Here is a 17,140-nt window from a genome sequence, read left to right on the forward strand (position 1 = left end):
TCTGTAATGAAATCTTTTCTATATTTGATGTATTGATGAAATTGATGTATTTAAAAAAAATTGATCTCTGAAGGGCATGTGGGCTGCTTTTGCCATTCTCAGACTCTCATTGACCAGTATTTCTCAAAGCATTCTCTTTTCATTAAAATGATATATTGTTCAGAGCTTTTCTTTGAGTTGTATTTCTAGAAGTAGAAACAAGGAACTTCCGAGCTCCCATTAGTTGTGGCCAGATTGCTCTCCAGAAGGTTGGCCCCATTCACAGTGCTGCTAGCAGCTTATTAATTAGTTCCCCGACCAGGGATCGAACCCGGGCCCCAATACTGAGAGCGCCGAGTCCCAACCGCTGGACTGCCAGGGAATTCCCGTCATTTTTTTCTTTTTAAATACAATGAAATCTATTATTTTATCCTTGTTAATTTAATGGATATTCTAAAATTTCATTTTCTTTTATTACTAGTGAATGGAGCATTCTCTAGTTTATTTAAAAATAACTATTATTTTACATATTGCTATTTGTATATTTTTGGATAATATTCCTTAATATATTTATCACGTAGGTTTCTCTCCTGTTATCTTCAATATTTGTTGTTAAAAAATACATATATGAACCCATCCCATCCACTTTATCTCTGATGATCTTTTATTTCTTTAATAGTCATGATTTAATTCCTCTCTATTAATGGATAAATTATTTCATTTTCCTTAAGTCCTTGATTTACCTCACATTTTTTTCCACTCTGAAATGTGGATCCAGGTACTCATGTTTAACATCTAGCTTTTGAAACAGTATTTAATTTCTTTCCTCTTGTTACTAGACTTTCTCCCATGAGTTGTCATTTTATGTTCTTTCTTAAGATTTGTGTTTTTTTCTGTAATTAGTATTTTTCTTCTAACCAGTTTGCAGTGTAGCTTGAAAGCTGTTACTGTAGAGTCTACTTTTTATTACAGCAGTGCTGATTCCTCCTTATATTTTCTTTTTAAAAAGCATTCCTTGATATTCATACTTTTTAGATAAATGTTTACTATTGACTTCAGAAGTTATATGAAGTACTCTACTAAATTTGATTGTCATTGCTTTGAATGTCTGTGTATGACTTAAGTATTCTGTTTCCAGACAAATATTTTACAATATGAAATTGTGAAAATTAGAATAGTCATTAACTTGAATCACGAAACATAATTTGTGAATCCTCTAATTTGCTAAATTGTGATTGATGAACAGATGGACCAGACAAACAAAAAACCTAGACTAAATGCCACTGAAATCATGATAATCCCCATTCCACTGAATCAGTTAAAAATATAAATAAATCTGTATGTTTTCTAAAATCATTGTGTCTTGTCTTCAGAATTGTATCTGAACACAAACCAAATGAATACTTTATTTCTTTGAGTTGTTTTCAGGGCGCTTTCTTAGACTTTAATTCTCGAAGTTTTCTTTCTGGTGTTTTTTTGTTTGTTTGCGTTGGTAGGGGTAGAATGCTGTTCTTGAACCCTATGGGAATGTGATTATAGCCGTGGACCCCATTTGCTTAGAAAAAGTATTAATGTACATTCACAAAAATTTGCATATAATCTCATGAAACATAGATCCCTTTTAAACCACCGATGGGCCCCAGGTTGCAAATCCCTGTCCGGAGTCTTCCCAAACAGCAAATACCTTTGCTTTCTTGTGTCTCAGGGGCTGACATAGCTGAGGTGATGCTGGATTTCATTGACTGGCTGACCCACCAGGAGTTTGGCCGAAGGTGTGTGGTCAGTATCAGAGATATCCTGTCCTGGGTTAACTTCATGAACACAATGGGGGAGGAAGCTGCTTTGAAAAGGCAGGAGACCATCTCCACAGTGACGTCTTTTGTCCACGCCGCCTGCCTGGTGTACGTAGATGGAATAGGTTCAGGTATGTTGTCTGTTATTAGCTGGTGAGAACAAGGGGTTAGGGTAGAGGGAACTGTGAGATGGAGCAAGCCCAGACCGCTGAGCCAGATACCTGTAGCATTTCCAAGACTCACAGTGGCTCTCTTGTTCTTTTACTCTTCTTGAGAGGCGATTGGTGTAAAAGATACGCAAAAGCTTTTCATTGCTTATAGACCAGGGGTTTAGTAAATGTGAAGTAGTGATTATGATAGAAAGAAGACTGCTGGAAATGCTTTTGCTCCTGAAGAACTTAACATGACATTTCTTAAAACAGTTATTTAGAGTTAACGGGCCTGAATCCTGTAGTTTGTTTTAAGTGTACTACAATTTTATTAAATTTAATGTTTAAGTTTTTTTCAGCCATGAAAATTAGAAATACAAGCCCACATGACTAAAAGTACCCTATTAGTTACTCTTTTCTCCAGACTGATTTCTCATGGGGTGACTGGAGTGCTTTACTGAATAAGCTGCTGCTGAATTGATGACCTGACAGTTGTGGGGAGAGGGGAGTCACACTCCTTCTTAGGGCTGCTTATACTAGCAGTCGTATTTTGGCTGTGATTCAGGAGCCCGTCCTAGAGTTCCTGCTGAGTGGTTGTGAAGCTGGGTGCCCTGCTGTTGTTTGATGGACTGATCCTCTTCCTTTAGGGGTAACTTCATCTGGGTTTGGTACGGCTCTCTTGGCTCGCAAAGAATGTCTGAAATTCCTAATCAAGAAACTTTCCAAGATCGTCCGACTTACAGAAAGTCAGAAAAATGAATTGAAGATTTATGACAGACTCAAAGCCAAAGAATTCACTGGGATAGATAACCTTTGGGGAATTCATCCATTTTTTATACCAAGGGGTAAGAATGATTTTTAATAAATAAGATTCTCTTCTTGTGGTTCACAAATACTTGACCTTTATTGTGACTTTTAACTTCAGTATATCATGATTACTTTTTATCTGAGTTAGAATCTGACTTGACGTAATCATAATTGTGTGAGTGGTTAAAAATATATAACTGGCATATAAAAGTAGGAGAAAATACAGTCTTTAATACATGAGTAAATTGTCCCATTAAAAATGCATTTATTTGTTTATTATTTGGTGCTCAAAGCGAGACCTTTCCTGTAGTGGTAATTCAGCCCATAATGTTTCAACTGAGAACTTTATCACCTTTTACAAAAACAGTTTTGTGAACCCTTGAGGGCAGGTGTCATTCATCTTCCTGTCCCTGGCATCTGCCACGTAGCCTAGCAGTCATAGGCATTCAGAGAATGTCTGCTGAGTGAGTGAATGGATGAATAAATGAGTGATTAAATAGGAAATGCAGGTGGATTTCAGTTCTAATCCTTGCTCTTACTAGGTTGCCTCTGTCAAATATTTAAATGAGGTAGTTATATTAGATATTTTTCCAGGGCACTCTGAATTTTTCGGATTGTTGCTTCTCTAGCAGAGTCATCTCTTTCTTGTCCCTTCTTTCCTCTCTGTGTCAAGAATTGTTGAGTGCCTGGAATGTGTAGAGATGCAGTGGCAGTTAGCGGGGGTTCAGTGGTGAACTAAACCAGCCCAGCTTCCGGGCTGAATGGAACATTACCCCTTTCCCTCTCCCTCTTCAACAGTACTGTCTTCATCCCTGATGGGGCCCCCCCGTGATCTAACCATTAGATCCCTTCCCTAAGCCGTCATGGTAGTATTCAGCTCTCTCGTGTAGGAGCTGTGTGCTCGTGGCCTGGGACTGGGGTGGTCCTTGCTTCTGCTTCCGTAGCTGAGGTAATAAATGTTTTCCTAGCCCCACTGCCTCCAAACTGATGTACCAACAGCTTCTGCCAGGAGACATAGTGGCATAAATATTAAGCCCTCTAAGACTGTTATTAGTCCTGCACTTCAGCTATACTATGGGTTAAGGATGCATCCTGAATTGTCTTGGTGGCCTAAAAACCTTGGATGAAATTGTTTATATGGAACCATCTGGCCTATATACCAAGCTTCCACTTGACTTTTAGGAAAATACAAGTATAAGGTAAATTGTACAAGTACAGGTAGTAGTAATTCCAGGTGTAGGTTGTGAAAGGAAAGATGTATGCTTGCAGTTTCGACCTATATGAGTATGTATAGATGTAGGTGTAGGAAGTGCCGAGATCTGTGTAGTAGGCACAGTTGAAGAAAGTATGCTGCTGGCTCTTCCTGGAAAGCATTTTATGGACCCAAAAGTGAGGAAATATCAAAATAGGGCTAAGCGTTTTCACCACAGATGGTACTTCACTGACTGACAGTCTACTTGGTGGATTCTTTTAATCTCCATTTGATATATATGTATGATTTGGTGATGTCTAGCTTAAATGTGGCTTTTCTTTTCTCCACTTCAGGACCTGTCTTGCACAGGAATAATATCGCCGACTATGCACTCAGTGCGGGCACCACAGCTATGAATGCCCAGAGGCTCTTAAGAGCTACAAAACTGAACAAACCTATCCTCTTGGAGGGCTCCCCTGGTGTGGGCAAGACGAGCTTGGTGGGAGCCTTAGCCAAGGCTTCAGGCAACACTCTTGTCCGAATCAACTTGTCAGAGCAGACGGTAAGCTTAAGTCACGCTACAGCTGATGGGGGTAGGTGTAGGGAGTAATGTTTTTATCTATTTATAGAGTTTTCTAGTCAGAAATAATCACGATGTCAGAACCCCAAATATTTCATGGTGATAAAGACCATAGCAACATGATCCACAAACCTAATTCTCCTTTTGTGTTCATTAACAGATGACACCTGTAGTATTATTCTCTCTGGATGCTTTATTGTAATTCTCTTTTGAGGGAGAATCACTCGTTTCAGTTTTTATTGTAATACAGCCTCTCTCTATTTTTGTCCTTTCTAAAAATATTAATTACAGATAAAATGACCCTTTAAACAATCTTATGAAAATATGGGACAGAGATGACAAATTAACTAATCTCCTGGGATGGGGTCTGGGAGGAGGGCCTTGTTTTTGGTGTGTGTGGTTTTTGTTTTTGTTCTTTAAGGTCACCAATTTATTTCCAAGTACATCCAATGTTGAGAACTATTGATCTAGAGCTCCAGTTGATAGATGCTTAGACTATTGTGATGATAAGATGCTTGGGGCATGTCTGGGCTCCTGGTAAAGAGTTCTGGCATTGATTAGTTCTCTCTTGGGGGTAAGACTAAAAAGTGGTACAAGGCCTAAGTATTTAGCATTTTACGTTTGGGGTCTTGGGATCTAGTTAATTTTCTATGTAATGTTGGCTTTCCCCCATTTCTTCCTCCTCTCAAAGGACATCACAGACCTGTTTGGAGCAGATCTACCTGTTGAAGGTGGCAAGGGAGGAGAGTTTGCCTGGCGCGATGGCCCCTTGCTGGCAGCCTTGAAGGCAGGCCATTGGGTTGTGTTGGATGAGGTGAGAGGACGGCCCATCGTGCCAACGTGGGACTACAAGTGTGAGAAATGGGGGTGGGGGCAGAACTTTTCGAGGCTTGAGGGCATTTCGCAATGGATGATCATGCTCTTGGCTAGTAAAGGCAAATTCTCTGATGAAAAGAATCCTCCGTGGTCTCTTTTATGAATAAGAAAAGTCACTTGTCAGAAAGCATATACAGAACTCCCCCCATGTATAGGGTTGGCCAGAAAGTTCGTTTGGGTTTTCCCATAGCATCTTATGGAAAACCAAACGAACTTTTTGGCCAACCCAATATAACCTACAAACTCTCCTACTTTCGTGAGCTAGCCTCCAGAAAAAGTGCCTCTTCACTAGTTTTATGCTCTAGTCGCTGGCAGGCTTGCTGTGCTTGTATTTATTTTCAGAGTTAAACATAGTTTACAAATAGTGCCAACCACCTCATTTCAGCAGAGAGGCTGGGGAGAGTTATAGTAGGAAGAGACATAGAAAAATGGCGAGAAAATGGTCAGTGTTATATGTGCACATGGAATAAATTAATGACCAGAACAGAGCACATCATGAGACACGTGATAAGTGCCGAATCTCTGTGACTGGCAGGCAGCTAGAGAGATATGGAGAAGTGATGCACAAAATAAAAAAATTGAAGGTTGTGGCCAAAGGATTTGAGTTAGTTCGGGATGTGCAATGTCAGTTGCAGAAAAGGCGAGCAAGTAGTTGTGTAGCTTAAAATGATTTGAGTGATGAAAGTGCCACAGATGACTTTTGACACAGGTCCCAGCGGGTTCCCTAGATTCAGAACCCCCTTGCGTCTGCAGTAAGGGGGGTGGATTCCTTTTCTGCTGAGCTGCTTCCTAATTACCAGATATTAAAAGAGAGGGAGGGTTTTGGTTTTTGTTTTATTCCCCCCAGATTTTTTTGAAAAAGATATGTGATAGAATAATCATCAGCCAGGAAAAAAAAGAGTGCCTTGTTTCAAAGCTAGAAGACTGCTGACCATAGTCATATTTTGTGGAAATGCACATAGGGACTGCAAGGCATTCTGGCCTTGCAGTCACACATAAGAGCAGCTTTTAGAACTTGACCTGTATGTGGGTATATAGCAAGAGTTTGTGTTTTGAGTGCTTATGTAAACATGACCCTTGAAATTCTAATATAATCTGATTTTTGGCCCATTGGCATTTTACTGATCCACATTTCACAGTTGAATTTTTCCATGTTACCTAAAAACCACCCATACTTCACATCCCTGAGCTCTGAACTCAGCATCTGAGGACCTCCGTTCAGCTCTTTTCATTTCTGGCTCTCACACACACAAATCCTCATGTTTGCTCTTGTTGTTCACAAAACTGTTGGCATAGTTAGATCTACTTTATGTAGTTTATATTGTGACTTTGAAGCCCATTTGGAGAGTTTATTCAGTATTTGAGCTGGGAAGGATGTTTATTTAAGTATGTAAAGAACTATCTTACTTCACCTTAAAAAAATCCCAGAGCGAAAATGAGATATCTTTGTATTGGAAAGTTTCTTTTGTAAGCTATGATTTATAAAGTAGGCCAATATAGGAGCAGATAATGGATACAGTTTTATTTTTGAGACTAATTTAACTGCTTTAAAAAAATTTAACCTACATACTCAGTTTACTTAAAAATTATTGCTATTTTATACACCCCAAATTTCTCTAACATATATATGAAATAATAGGATGAATACACACCAGTTCAGCTTGAGAAGCAGAATGTTACCAATGTTGTTTGAACCCCTTCCCCCTTGAGGATAAGACTACTTTTTGTGCATATTATTCTTTTGCTTTTTGTAACAGCTATACAGCATATAAAATAAGTATATGCTCTTTCTTCTCCAAATAGCTTAACCTGGCTTCGCAGTCAGTCTTGGAAGGACTCAATGCTTGTTTTGACCACCGAGGAGAAATCTATATTCCTGAGTTAGGAATGAGCTTTCAAGTGCTGCATGAGAAGACGAAGATTTTTGGTTGTCAAAATCCTTTTAGACAAGGAGGCGGAAGGAAGGGCTTGCCCAGGTCTTTCCTAAATAGGTTTACTCAGGTAAGATTTGCTGTTGCCCCAGAAACCAAAGGTGGTGTCAGGGGCAATAATACTGCTGACACATAGCTATGAGGGTGCCCACTATGAGAGTGAGACAGGCTCAGTGTAATGATCTGCCTCTCGATTTCATATCTTTATATGTTGGATATCAATGTGACTGATTCCCATAATCACTTCTCTCCTGCTGCGAATCCTTTATCTTAGGTCTCAGAGGACCTGGTATGTTATCAGTTGGAGGAAAGTAAGATGACCACCATCTTGAGGATTCTATTACTGTGCTCAGAGATTAAGGCCAATCTTTGACCTTTTCAAGTGTATTTGTGATCTGTTAGAACATTAAAAGATTATTTTATAATGAAAATGCATTTAAATCTAAGTAAAATAAAGTATAAAAAACTACCATGAAGAAAAAAAAATCCAGTATTCTCCATACCAAAGTCAACCACTATTAATAGTTGGTATCTTTTCTTATTACCTTAATTCTCATTTGCAGCAGAAGGTGTGTGTGTGTGTGTGTACACGTAGGCTTACATGTTTTAACATCTTTTTTCAAAGTTTGGCTAATGTAGTGGCTTGGAAATGCTTCTAGATGTTAGCTTTCTTTTATGCCCCATCCCTTGATAATTAAGAATTTACTGAGTATCTTTTAAGAAATCTATTATGAAAAATTTCAAACTTATTGAAAAGTTGATCAAATTTTAAAATGAATGCTCATATACCTACCATCTGGATTTTTTAGAGCATTTTACATGATATATAGGAAATTAAAATTACAAATATACTTTAAAAAATTACTTGCATGTCTTTCTCTAAGTCACTAGAATGAAGCTAACAAGAAAACCCTCTTTTGCTCTATACTTCAAAGATTTTATATGATTCCGTATCCTAAAAATGCAAGAAAAGAAATTTCTATAACTGAAATATATATATTACTGAGGTATTATTACTTTGGTGTTAAATAAAAATTTTACATAAGTCACGGTAGTCATTTCTGGTGTTTGGTAAAGAGAAACGATGGCGTTTTTTCATGTTATTTTTGAATTTTCTAGGTCTTTGTGGATCCCCTTACAGTAATAGACATGGAGTTCATTGCCAGTACTCTGTTTCCAGCCATTGACAAAAGTATTATTAAAAAAATGGTTGCTTTCAACAACCAGGTAAGTACCTACGTGTATTATTTGTTCTTTGTTTTTCTGATTTTCTCATTTTCTCAACATGGAACACTAAATTACCAGTCTCCGTAACTAAGATAAATCACATAGACTTCTAAAAGTTTCTAGTGGAAGGCAAGCTACTCATTTGAGGGTTACAGTAATTCAGTTCTGTTGCGTGTATCATTGTCAATGCTTACGGGGTATTCCTGGCATTGAGAAGTCTGGGTTGGGAGAAGGAGACATCTGAATCAGGCCTGTTAGTCTCTGTTTTGGATTGTGTATGCATTCACAGTACACTGATAGTACTTAATGCAGTGCCTAGCAGTGGGACATGCTTTCCCAGTAAGGGTATTTTCTTTTTAGATTGATCACGAAGTGACTGTCGAGAAGAAATGGGGGCAAATAGGAGGACCCTGGGAATTCAACCTCCGGGACCTTTTCCGCTGGTGTCAGTTGATGCTAGTTGACCAGTCCCCTGGGTGTTACGATCCTGGTCAGCATGTGTTTTTGGTCTATGGTGAAAGAATGAGAACCAAGGAAGATAAAGAAAAGGTGAGTTTCATACTTGCTCTTTGCATTTCTTTCCATCTGTAAGTTGATTTCTTCCTGAGGGACAAAAGGGGTGTACTCATTAACAATACCAAACCCAGTAAAGCTGCTTGGAAATTTAAAAGGTACAGGAAGAAACTAAACATTCACCTGTCTCGGAGTCTCATAGTGTAGTTTGCTTTGGAGGACACAGTTTGCTTATCCGTCTAAATCCCCATGATTGCAGACCTTCTTTAACAGTATTGCCCTCCATTAATAAAGGCTTGGTCTTTATCACCTTTCCAGGCACAAAAGTGAGAAGCAGGAGGAGACAGGTGATAACCAGTAGAAGAGGAGGGCTTTCTACTTTTAAATAAATGTCAAATTGCAAAGTATTTTCTCTAGAAAGGATAAATAGATGAAAAGAGAGAGGAAATTCTGTATCTAAATGGAAGTAAAAATATCCCTTTGTAAGTAGAAAACAACACCAGAATTTCCAACTTAGTAAACTAATAATGTGTGCATTTTGCTTTGTGGTATTTCAAGTCCAGTTCATGGAAAATTCACAACAGTTGCAGGTGGGAGGTGCTGTCATGACCTCTTACAGATGAGGATCCAAGGCTCAGAGTCATGGAATCTCAGTGTAGCAAGTGGCAGAGCCAGCTCTCCAGCACAGACCTTTCCACTTCGCCTGCTATTCCTTCTACTGTATCACAGTTGTTTACAAACAAAGCAACTTACAGATTCATGTGAGTTAGAAACAGTAACCTCCTTACTGACGTGAAGATGTGGCTGCCCGTGGCACAAGTGACTTTCACACACTTTCATTCTGCTACTAAGAGCACAGATCCCCTTCTACGTGGCATCCAGAGTCTAGCCCAGTGTTAACAACTCATTTATTACATGCAGATGGCTTTCAGTATATTAGGACAAGATGTTCAGTTAGTTTTGTTTTTTTCACAAATTTTAGTTCACATATCCTCAGCTAGTATTTTCATTTCTCCATCCACTTACTGGTTACAGTGTATTAACTGTGGCAGGACTGGCCAGTCTTGGGGAACTGATGTTGGTCAGATGGTGAGTCACTGTAGGGTGTGGAAGGTTTCCATCACTCCTCCAGTTCAGTTGCTGTAGTTGACCAAATGTTTTCTGAGGGGGAAAGAAGCTAAGTAAAATAATAATAGAAGAAGAGAGGCTATAAAAGTATTTGTAATTTTAACTCTGGTATAATATCAGTGAGAGGAGATGATATGCTGTAGAGTGGGATATAAGGTCAGAAATCTCCTGGACCAAGGAGTAGGTGGTGGGAGCATTTTCTCTTCTGTGCTGCTTTTAGGCTTTTACTCAGTGTTTGATACTCATTGTGATTTTATCTTTGTTGTTTTTATTTTCTGACTTCAGTATACATTGATTAGTATGAATATTGCTGCTTTGTTAGAAATGCACAACTTGTTGTAAATATTTTGGGTGGCTGGAATCTTTGTGGCTGCTATGGGCTAAATTAGTGTTTTTTACACACCCTTATCTTTTCCCCTCCCCAGCTCCTCTTAGATTTAAAAAAAGAAAAAAAAAGTGCATAAATGAAGTACAGTTAACAGGAAGTTTTTAACAGTATTGCTGCTAAGGAAGGGATAAGTGAATGTAAATAATCAGTCAGAGAAATTACTTTGCTTGTCCTCTCTACATAAATATTTAGAAGGATAACAGTGATTTTGGAGTCAGACAGGCTTAGATTTGAAATCAGTTACCAACCATGGGCAAATCATGTAACTCTCATGAATCCCCTAATCCATATCTATAAAATGGAAATGGAAATACCTATTTTGCAAGGGTATTAGGATCAGAAATAATCTATTAAAGCACCTAATATAATGTTTGGCACGTGGTAGGTACTCAGGAAACAGTCATTGTTCTTCATAAACTTCATGTTTCTCTTCTACCTTCTTTAGGTGGTATCTTGAATGATGAAAGCAAATTCATTTTTCATCTCAAGATTTACCACAGTTTCTATGGCTTTAATTTATGGTATTTTCTCACTGGAATCTCAAAATAATTTGAGATTATGTGGTTACTCTTTTCTTAAGCTTCAGTTTACTTTCATTCTGAAGAATTAAATGCAATCTATCCTTTTTATAAGAAAATTCAAAAAGATAAGGACTCAGAATATTGTCATTCTCCTATTGTGTTCATGTTTACTAGTATTCATTCTAGAAGGTTTGGCTCAGAATTTGGTGGAGTGATTTGTGTTTTGATTGTATATCATCGTCTTCCTTTAGGTCATTGCTGTATTCAAGGATGTGTTTAATTCAAATTCTAACCCGTACCTGGGAACCAGACTATTTCACATCACTCCCTGTGATGTTCAGGTGAGGAGAGGAGGATAAGCCACTTTCAGTTTTCTATGGCTTCTGCTCCCACTCGCAGGCACACTTGTGAAAACTCACCGGCATGTCTTTTTCAGCTGGGCTACTCGATGCTTTCCCGTGGCAGCTACGTTCCTCCCCCGACCTGCCGGCCCCTGTTGCTCCTGCACCAGTCTTTACAGTCTCTGGAGTCAGTTATGAAGTGTGTACAAATGAGCTGGATGGTCATCCTTGTGGGGCCAGCCTCAGTGGGCAAGACCAGCTTGGTTCAGCTCCTGGCACACCTTACTGGTCACACTTTAAAGATCATGGCCATGAACAGTGCAATGGACACTTCGGAGCTTCTGGGTGGATTTGAGCAGGTAACTGATCTGCCTCTGCGTTGTCAGGCAGGACACAATAAACCGTGTGGTCTGGCTGGTGGTCTTCTGTGTTGGTGGTAGCTACAGTAGCAGTGTTCTTTGATTCTGGCCATGGGCTGTGCTGGGTTCACGTGCTCTGGAAATTGCAGGTTGATCTCATCCGGCCGTGGAGGCAGCTCCTTGAGAAGGTGGAGGGCACTGTCAGGACCCTGGTAAGAGACAGCCTCCTCGTCAGTGCTGACGATGCAGAAGTAGTCCTGCGAGCCTGGAGTCATTTCCTCCTGACGTGTAAGCCCAAGTGTCTTGGAGAAGGTGGTAAGGGTGTCACGATGGAGATTGTCAGCAAGCTGGAAGCAGTGCTACTGCTTATGCAGAGACTCAACAATAAAATCAGCTCATACTCCAAGGCAGGTATGTGTGTTTGGGTGTGTGTATCAGACACTTACCATTGCCCATATAGTGTCCACCCACAGGTAATATATTTGTAAATGCAATGCCCATAATTTTTAAAATGAATTTAATGATTATTAACAATCAAAATTTGGAAATCTTTGTCCTAGGAAATAAAATGAAGCTGATATAAAGTATTCAGAATTGGTGATCCTAAACAAAGGAAACAGGAAAGAAATTGGTTACTGAGTTTGATTTATTCTGTGTATAATCAACCACAGTGACTTGTATGTAAATTTGGTTTTATTTTTTGTTGGCCTGTTTTGTTTTGTTTTTTAATTATTTATTTATTTATTTATGGCTGTGTTGGGTCTTCGTTTCTGTGCGAGGGCCTTCCCCAGTTGCTGCAAGCGGGGGCCACTCTTCATCGCAGTGCGCGGGCCTCCCACTACCGCGGCCCCTCCTGCCGCGGAGCACAGGCTCCAGACGCGCAGGCTCAGCAACTGTGGCTCACGGGCCCAGTTGCTCCGCGGCATGTGGGATCCCCCCAGACCAGGGCTCGAACCCGTGTCACCTGCATCAGCAGGCAGACTCTCAACCACTGCACCACCAGGGAAGCCCCCTGTTGGCCTGTTTTTTAAACTTGTTAATAACTTCTCAAGAAATTGAGTATTTCAAACTGAAGAACAGAAGTCTAAATTGATAGCTAGGAATCTATTTTGTATAGAAGATGGAGGAAATTCCTCAGTTAACCTGGAGATATACAACTCTCATCTTGTAGTGCAACTTTTTGGGTGGTGATGAGCATGCCTTTAGGGGAGACTTGATTAAAGGTTAAGGCCTGTCACTGAGGTTGTCGTCCTTTCCAGAACCTGCTCTTAACTGTTGATTCCTTAGGAATTCTCAGTTATTCCTTGGGAATAGTTGATTCCTTAGGGCTGAAGAAATGAGACTCCCCTCTTCCCACTGTGTCAACCTTGTATCCATAGCTGTGGGTCAGATAGTTTACTTTCTTAGTTAAGACAGTGATTTCAGTGTTGTTTTGATCTGTCATTTTCCAATTCAAGCTCACCATTTGAATTTGAAATTCTTTACTCATTCATTCAAATTAATTATTAAATAGGTTAATGAAGTCATATATCACTTTATATATTTTTAAAAGATAGGTATTGTAAAACTCACCATTGAGGTTTGAATTCCTACTGAGTGGTGGACACTATGTTAAATGTGTTTACTTTTAACCCTCACAACAATACCACATTATAAGGAAAAATGAACCCCATTTTATACATGAGGAAATGGATGCTCGTAAAAGTAGAATAACCTGCCCAATGCCTTCTTGTTACCGAGTGGTTAGACTAGGTTTGGTCTCCAGTCCTCTGTGACTTCAAAGCCTGGAATCTGGTGTGTATGGATTTCTTTCATAAGTCTGTTAAAATGTAAATATCTAGGGAAGTTCTCACAGCCCATTCTCAATACTGCTTTTTTTTTTTTTTTTTTAATATATTTATTTGGCTGCATCAGGTCTTAGTTGTGGCATGCGGGATCTTTCGTTGTGGCACACGGGCTCTAGAGCGCTCTGGCTCAGTAGCTGCGGCGCACGGGCCTAGTTGCCCTGCAGCATGTGGGATCTTAGTTCCCCGACCATGGGGTGAACCCGTGTCCCTCGCATTGGAAGGCAGATTCTTAACCACTGGACCGCCAGGGAAATCCCAATACTGCTTTTTATTTAGGATTGACTTTCATATTGAGTAATTCATTTCTTAGGGATATTGATAGAGTGAAAGAGGCTGGGTCTAAAACAGTTTGTCTACTACTCTCTTACTTTTGGTTAAAAGTATCTTTTCTTCTTCTTAACTTTATATCTTTTAATGTCCCTATGATGAACATGTGTGACTTTTAAAATATATTCTAGTTTCATATTTTATCTTAAATCTTTGTACATATTGAGCATATATATAATAGCTCTATTAACATCAGAATGCAGCCCTTACGGACTTAAAGAAGCAAGAAAATATATCTAGGAATTTTTATTAGATTCTGGGCATTTTGAATTTAAGTTGCTAAGTGCTGCATTTTGTTTTTTTTTTGAGGTTTTCTTTGGGGGGAATAAGGCAGTTGAGTTGCTTATGGATCATTTTTATCTTTTCAAGCTTGCACTTAAGCTGTTTAAGGTCAAGTCCAGAGTAACCTTTACTCTAGGGTTAAATTAGCCCCACTCTTGAGGCATGGCCCTATGGCATCTCTACTGAAGGTCCTGTGTGTTCTGTGGAGTCTCTTCACTTTGACTGGTGGGAACTGGAGTGTTGTTCAGCCCCGTGTGAACTCTGGGAATTCTTCAGCTCACAGCTCCCCAGTAACTGTCCTTTCCTTGGAAGTTTTTGCTCATGCTTGTGGAGTTTCAGCCTTCACATGCACGTGTAGATTATTATTGAGCCAAAGACTCCAGGAGCCCTCATCTGGATTTCTGGAGCCATCCCTTTGAGTAACTCTTGCCTTTTGAGCACCCTGCCCCTCATTCTAGTTGCTGTAGCGTCCCTGAATTCAAGTCTGTGACCTCAGGTCATTGAGGCCTTGGGATCTGTTTGAGTTTCCCCTCCCCGCTTTGCAGTCTAGAAATTGCTTCCAGGCAGAAAGCCGGCCATTATAGGACCTCCTTCCCTCAGGTGTCACATTCCTGTACTGTTTTCCAACATCTGAAAGCAGTTGTTTCATGTATTTTACCAGTTTTCTAATCGTTAAACACTGGGAGGTTAAGTCTAAACCTTACTATTCCTTCATGGCTAGAAGCAGAAATCCAACATATATTACCTTATGATATGAAAAAGGGTCAGGAAACAATTTCTTCTCTTTCTTTTTTAAAGTTACTTTTTTTTGGATTCTATTTGGTTTTTAAAAAATTTTGTTTATTTATTTATTTATTTATTTATGGCTTTGTTGGGTCTTCGTTTCTGTGCGAGGGCTTTCTCTAGTTGCGGCGAGCGGGGGCCACTCTTCATCGCGGTGCACGGGCCTCTCACTATCGCGGCCTCTCTTGTTGCGGAGCACAGGCTCCAGACGCGCAGGCTCAGTAATTGTGGCTCACCGGCCTAGTTGCTCCGCAGCATGTGGGATCCCCCCAGACCAGGGCTCGAACCCGTGTCCCCTGCATTGGCAGGCACATTCTCAACCACTGCGCCACCAGGGAAGCCCCTCTCTTTCTTTTTTAAAAAAATAATTTTATTTTATTGGAGTATAGTTGATTTACAGTGTGGTGTTTCCGGTGTACAGCAAAGTGATTCAGTTATAGATGTACATATATTCATTCTTTTTTAGATTCTTTTCTCATATAGGTTATCACAGAATACTGAGTAGAGTTCCCTATGCTATACAGTAGGTTCTTGTTGGTTATCTGTCTTATGTAAGGAAACAATTTCTAATAAGAAAGATCAATTGAAAAAATTCTGGGAAAGGACTATCTAAACTATGAAGCAAATAAATACCGGTTGTTACTGTATACGATATGGTCATTACAAAGGATGCCCTGTTTAATGACACTGATTGCATTGTGCCGACTTAACAGCACTTTCCTATAGTATAAATGCAGTAATAGGTGGAAGACATTATCCTTCCTCATTTGAAAACTTAAAACACATAAAGATAATTTCCCTTCTCCATCACCCTTGAGTCAACTTTATCTAGCCATTCATTCAGAAAGCCATTAAGTATTTTCTATCCCCAAACCTAATTTTCTTACTTGTTTTGTTCAAACAAAAATGAAAATCTTTTTGTTTACCCTATTATGAAACTTCAAAGAACTGGGCCAGAAGTTTTCAGCCTTCTTTTAATAAACTCTTAGCTTTTTGTTTTATTTGTTTGTTTTTGATTGCCCTGGTTTGAAATTAAATACTGTGGCTGTGACGTTTCAGAGTTTGCCAAACTCGTGGAAGAGTTCCGAAGCTTTGGTGTGAAGCTTATGCAGTCAGCCAGTGGCCGAAGCTGTGGCACATTCGAATGGGTTGACAGCATGTTGGTTCGGGCCCTGAAGTCTGGAGATTGGCTTTTGATGGACAATGTTAACTTCTGCAAGTAAGGACCTTCTATTCACTCGTGAATGGGTCTGATTGAAATTTGAGATATGCATGTCAAAGTAGAAACCCAGGTGGAAGCTCTGGTTTCGTTTTTCCTCCCTCCCTCCCTCCCTCCCTCCCTCTCTCCCTCTTCATTGGTGTGCGCAGGCGTTGCAGTGTGCGGGTCTCTCATTGCAGTGGCTTCTCTTGTTGCGGAGCACGGGCTCAGTAGTTGTGGCTCGCAGGCTCAGTAGTTGTGGCGCACAGGCTTAGTTGCTCTGCGGCATGTGGGATCTTCCCGGACCAGGGCTTGAATCCATGTCACCTGCATTGGCAGGCAAATTCTCAACCACTGCGCCACCAGGGAATTCCAGCTCTGGTATTTTTAATCCACTGTTTTCTTAGCTAGAAACACATCCTCAGCTATATTCTATGGACTGCTCCCAGTGGTGAACAATGGTAGTTGGTTATTAGCTACAATATTTTAGTTCTAGCAGATAGTTTTGAGCTGAACCGAAGGCTAACAAAATTGGACTACTTTTCCAACTAACATCCTTTGAGTTACACCTTTGTATTTAACATCAGAAAGGTTCCTTTTGTTAGGGTTTTTTTTCTTTTCTTTCTTTTTTTTTTTTTTTGCTGCGCCACGCAGTTTGTGGTATTTTAGTTCCCTGACCAGGGATTGAACCCCAGTCCACGGCAGTGAAAGCGCTGAGTCCTAACCCCTGGACTGCCAGGGAATTCCCTGTTAGGGTCATTCTTAAGTACAGATTTTTGAAATGGAGGGTCTGACACAGGGCAGACATTTAGTAAATGTGCATTCAGTGTGTACCACTTGATTCCAAAGTAAGGAGAAGGGCAAGCATAAGACTACTCTGCCTGTACAGTGAGCGTAATACAGGTCAGGTGATGGGCTT

At 39.9% G+C, this 17,140-nt stretch overlaps 1 protein-coding gene across 2 annotated transcripts in view; it reads left to right on the forward strand.

Moving 5' to 3' along the window:
• MDN1 (midasin AAA ATPase 1) overlaps positions 1-17,140 on the forward strand; it is a 156,733-nt gene that overhangs the window by 71,134 nt on the left and 68,459 nt on the right. For both annotated transcript variants that reach the window (XM_068551457.1, XM_068551458.1), the window contains exons 34-44: positions 1,685-1,903; positions 2,569-2,766; positions 4,274-4,482; positions 5,192-5,314; positions 7,180-7,377; positions 8,427-8,534; positions 8,895-9,083; positions 11,336-11,425; positions 11,521-11,784; positions 11,934-12,195; positions 16,083-16,242. In XM_068551457.1, the coding sequence (XP_068407558.1) occupies positions 1,685-1,903; positions 2,569-2,766; positions 4,274-4,482; positions 5,192-5,314; positions 7,180-7,377; positions 8,427-8,534; positions 8,895-9,083; positions 11,336-11,425; positions 11,521-11,784; positions 11,934-12,195; positions 16,083-16,242 (2,020 nt within the window). The remainder of the gene's footprint in view (positions 1-1,684; positions 1,904-2,568; positions 2,767-4,273; positions 4,483-5,191; positions 5,315-7,179; positions 7,378-8,426; positions 8,535-8,894; positions 9,084-11,335; positions 11,426-11,520; positions 11,785-11,933; positions 12,196-16,082; positions 16,243-17,140) is intronic.

The sequence above is a fragment of the Eschrichtius robustus genome, chromosome 9 (genome assembly GCF_028021215.1).
Source record: "Eschrichtius robustus isolate mEscRob2 chromosome 9, mEscRob2.pri, whole genome shotgun sequence".
Classification (NCBI taxonomy): Eukaryota; Metazoa; Chordata; class Mammalia; order Artiodactyla; family Eschrichtiidae; genus Eschrichtius; species Eschrichtius robustus.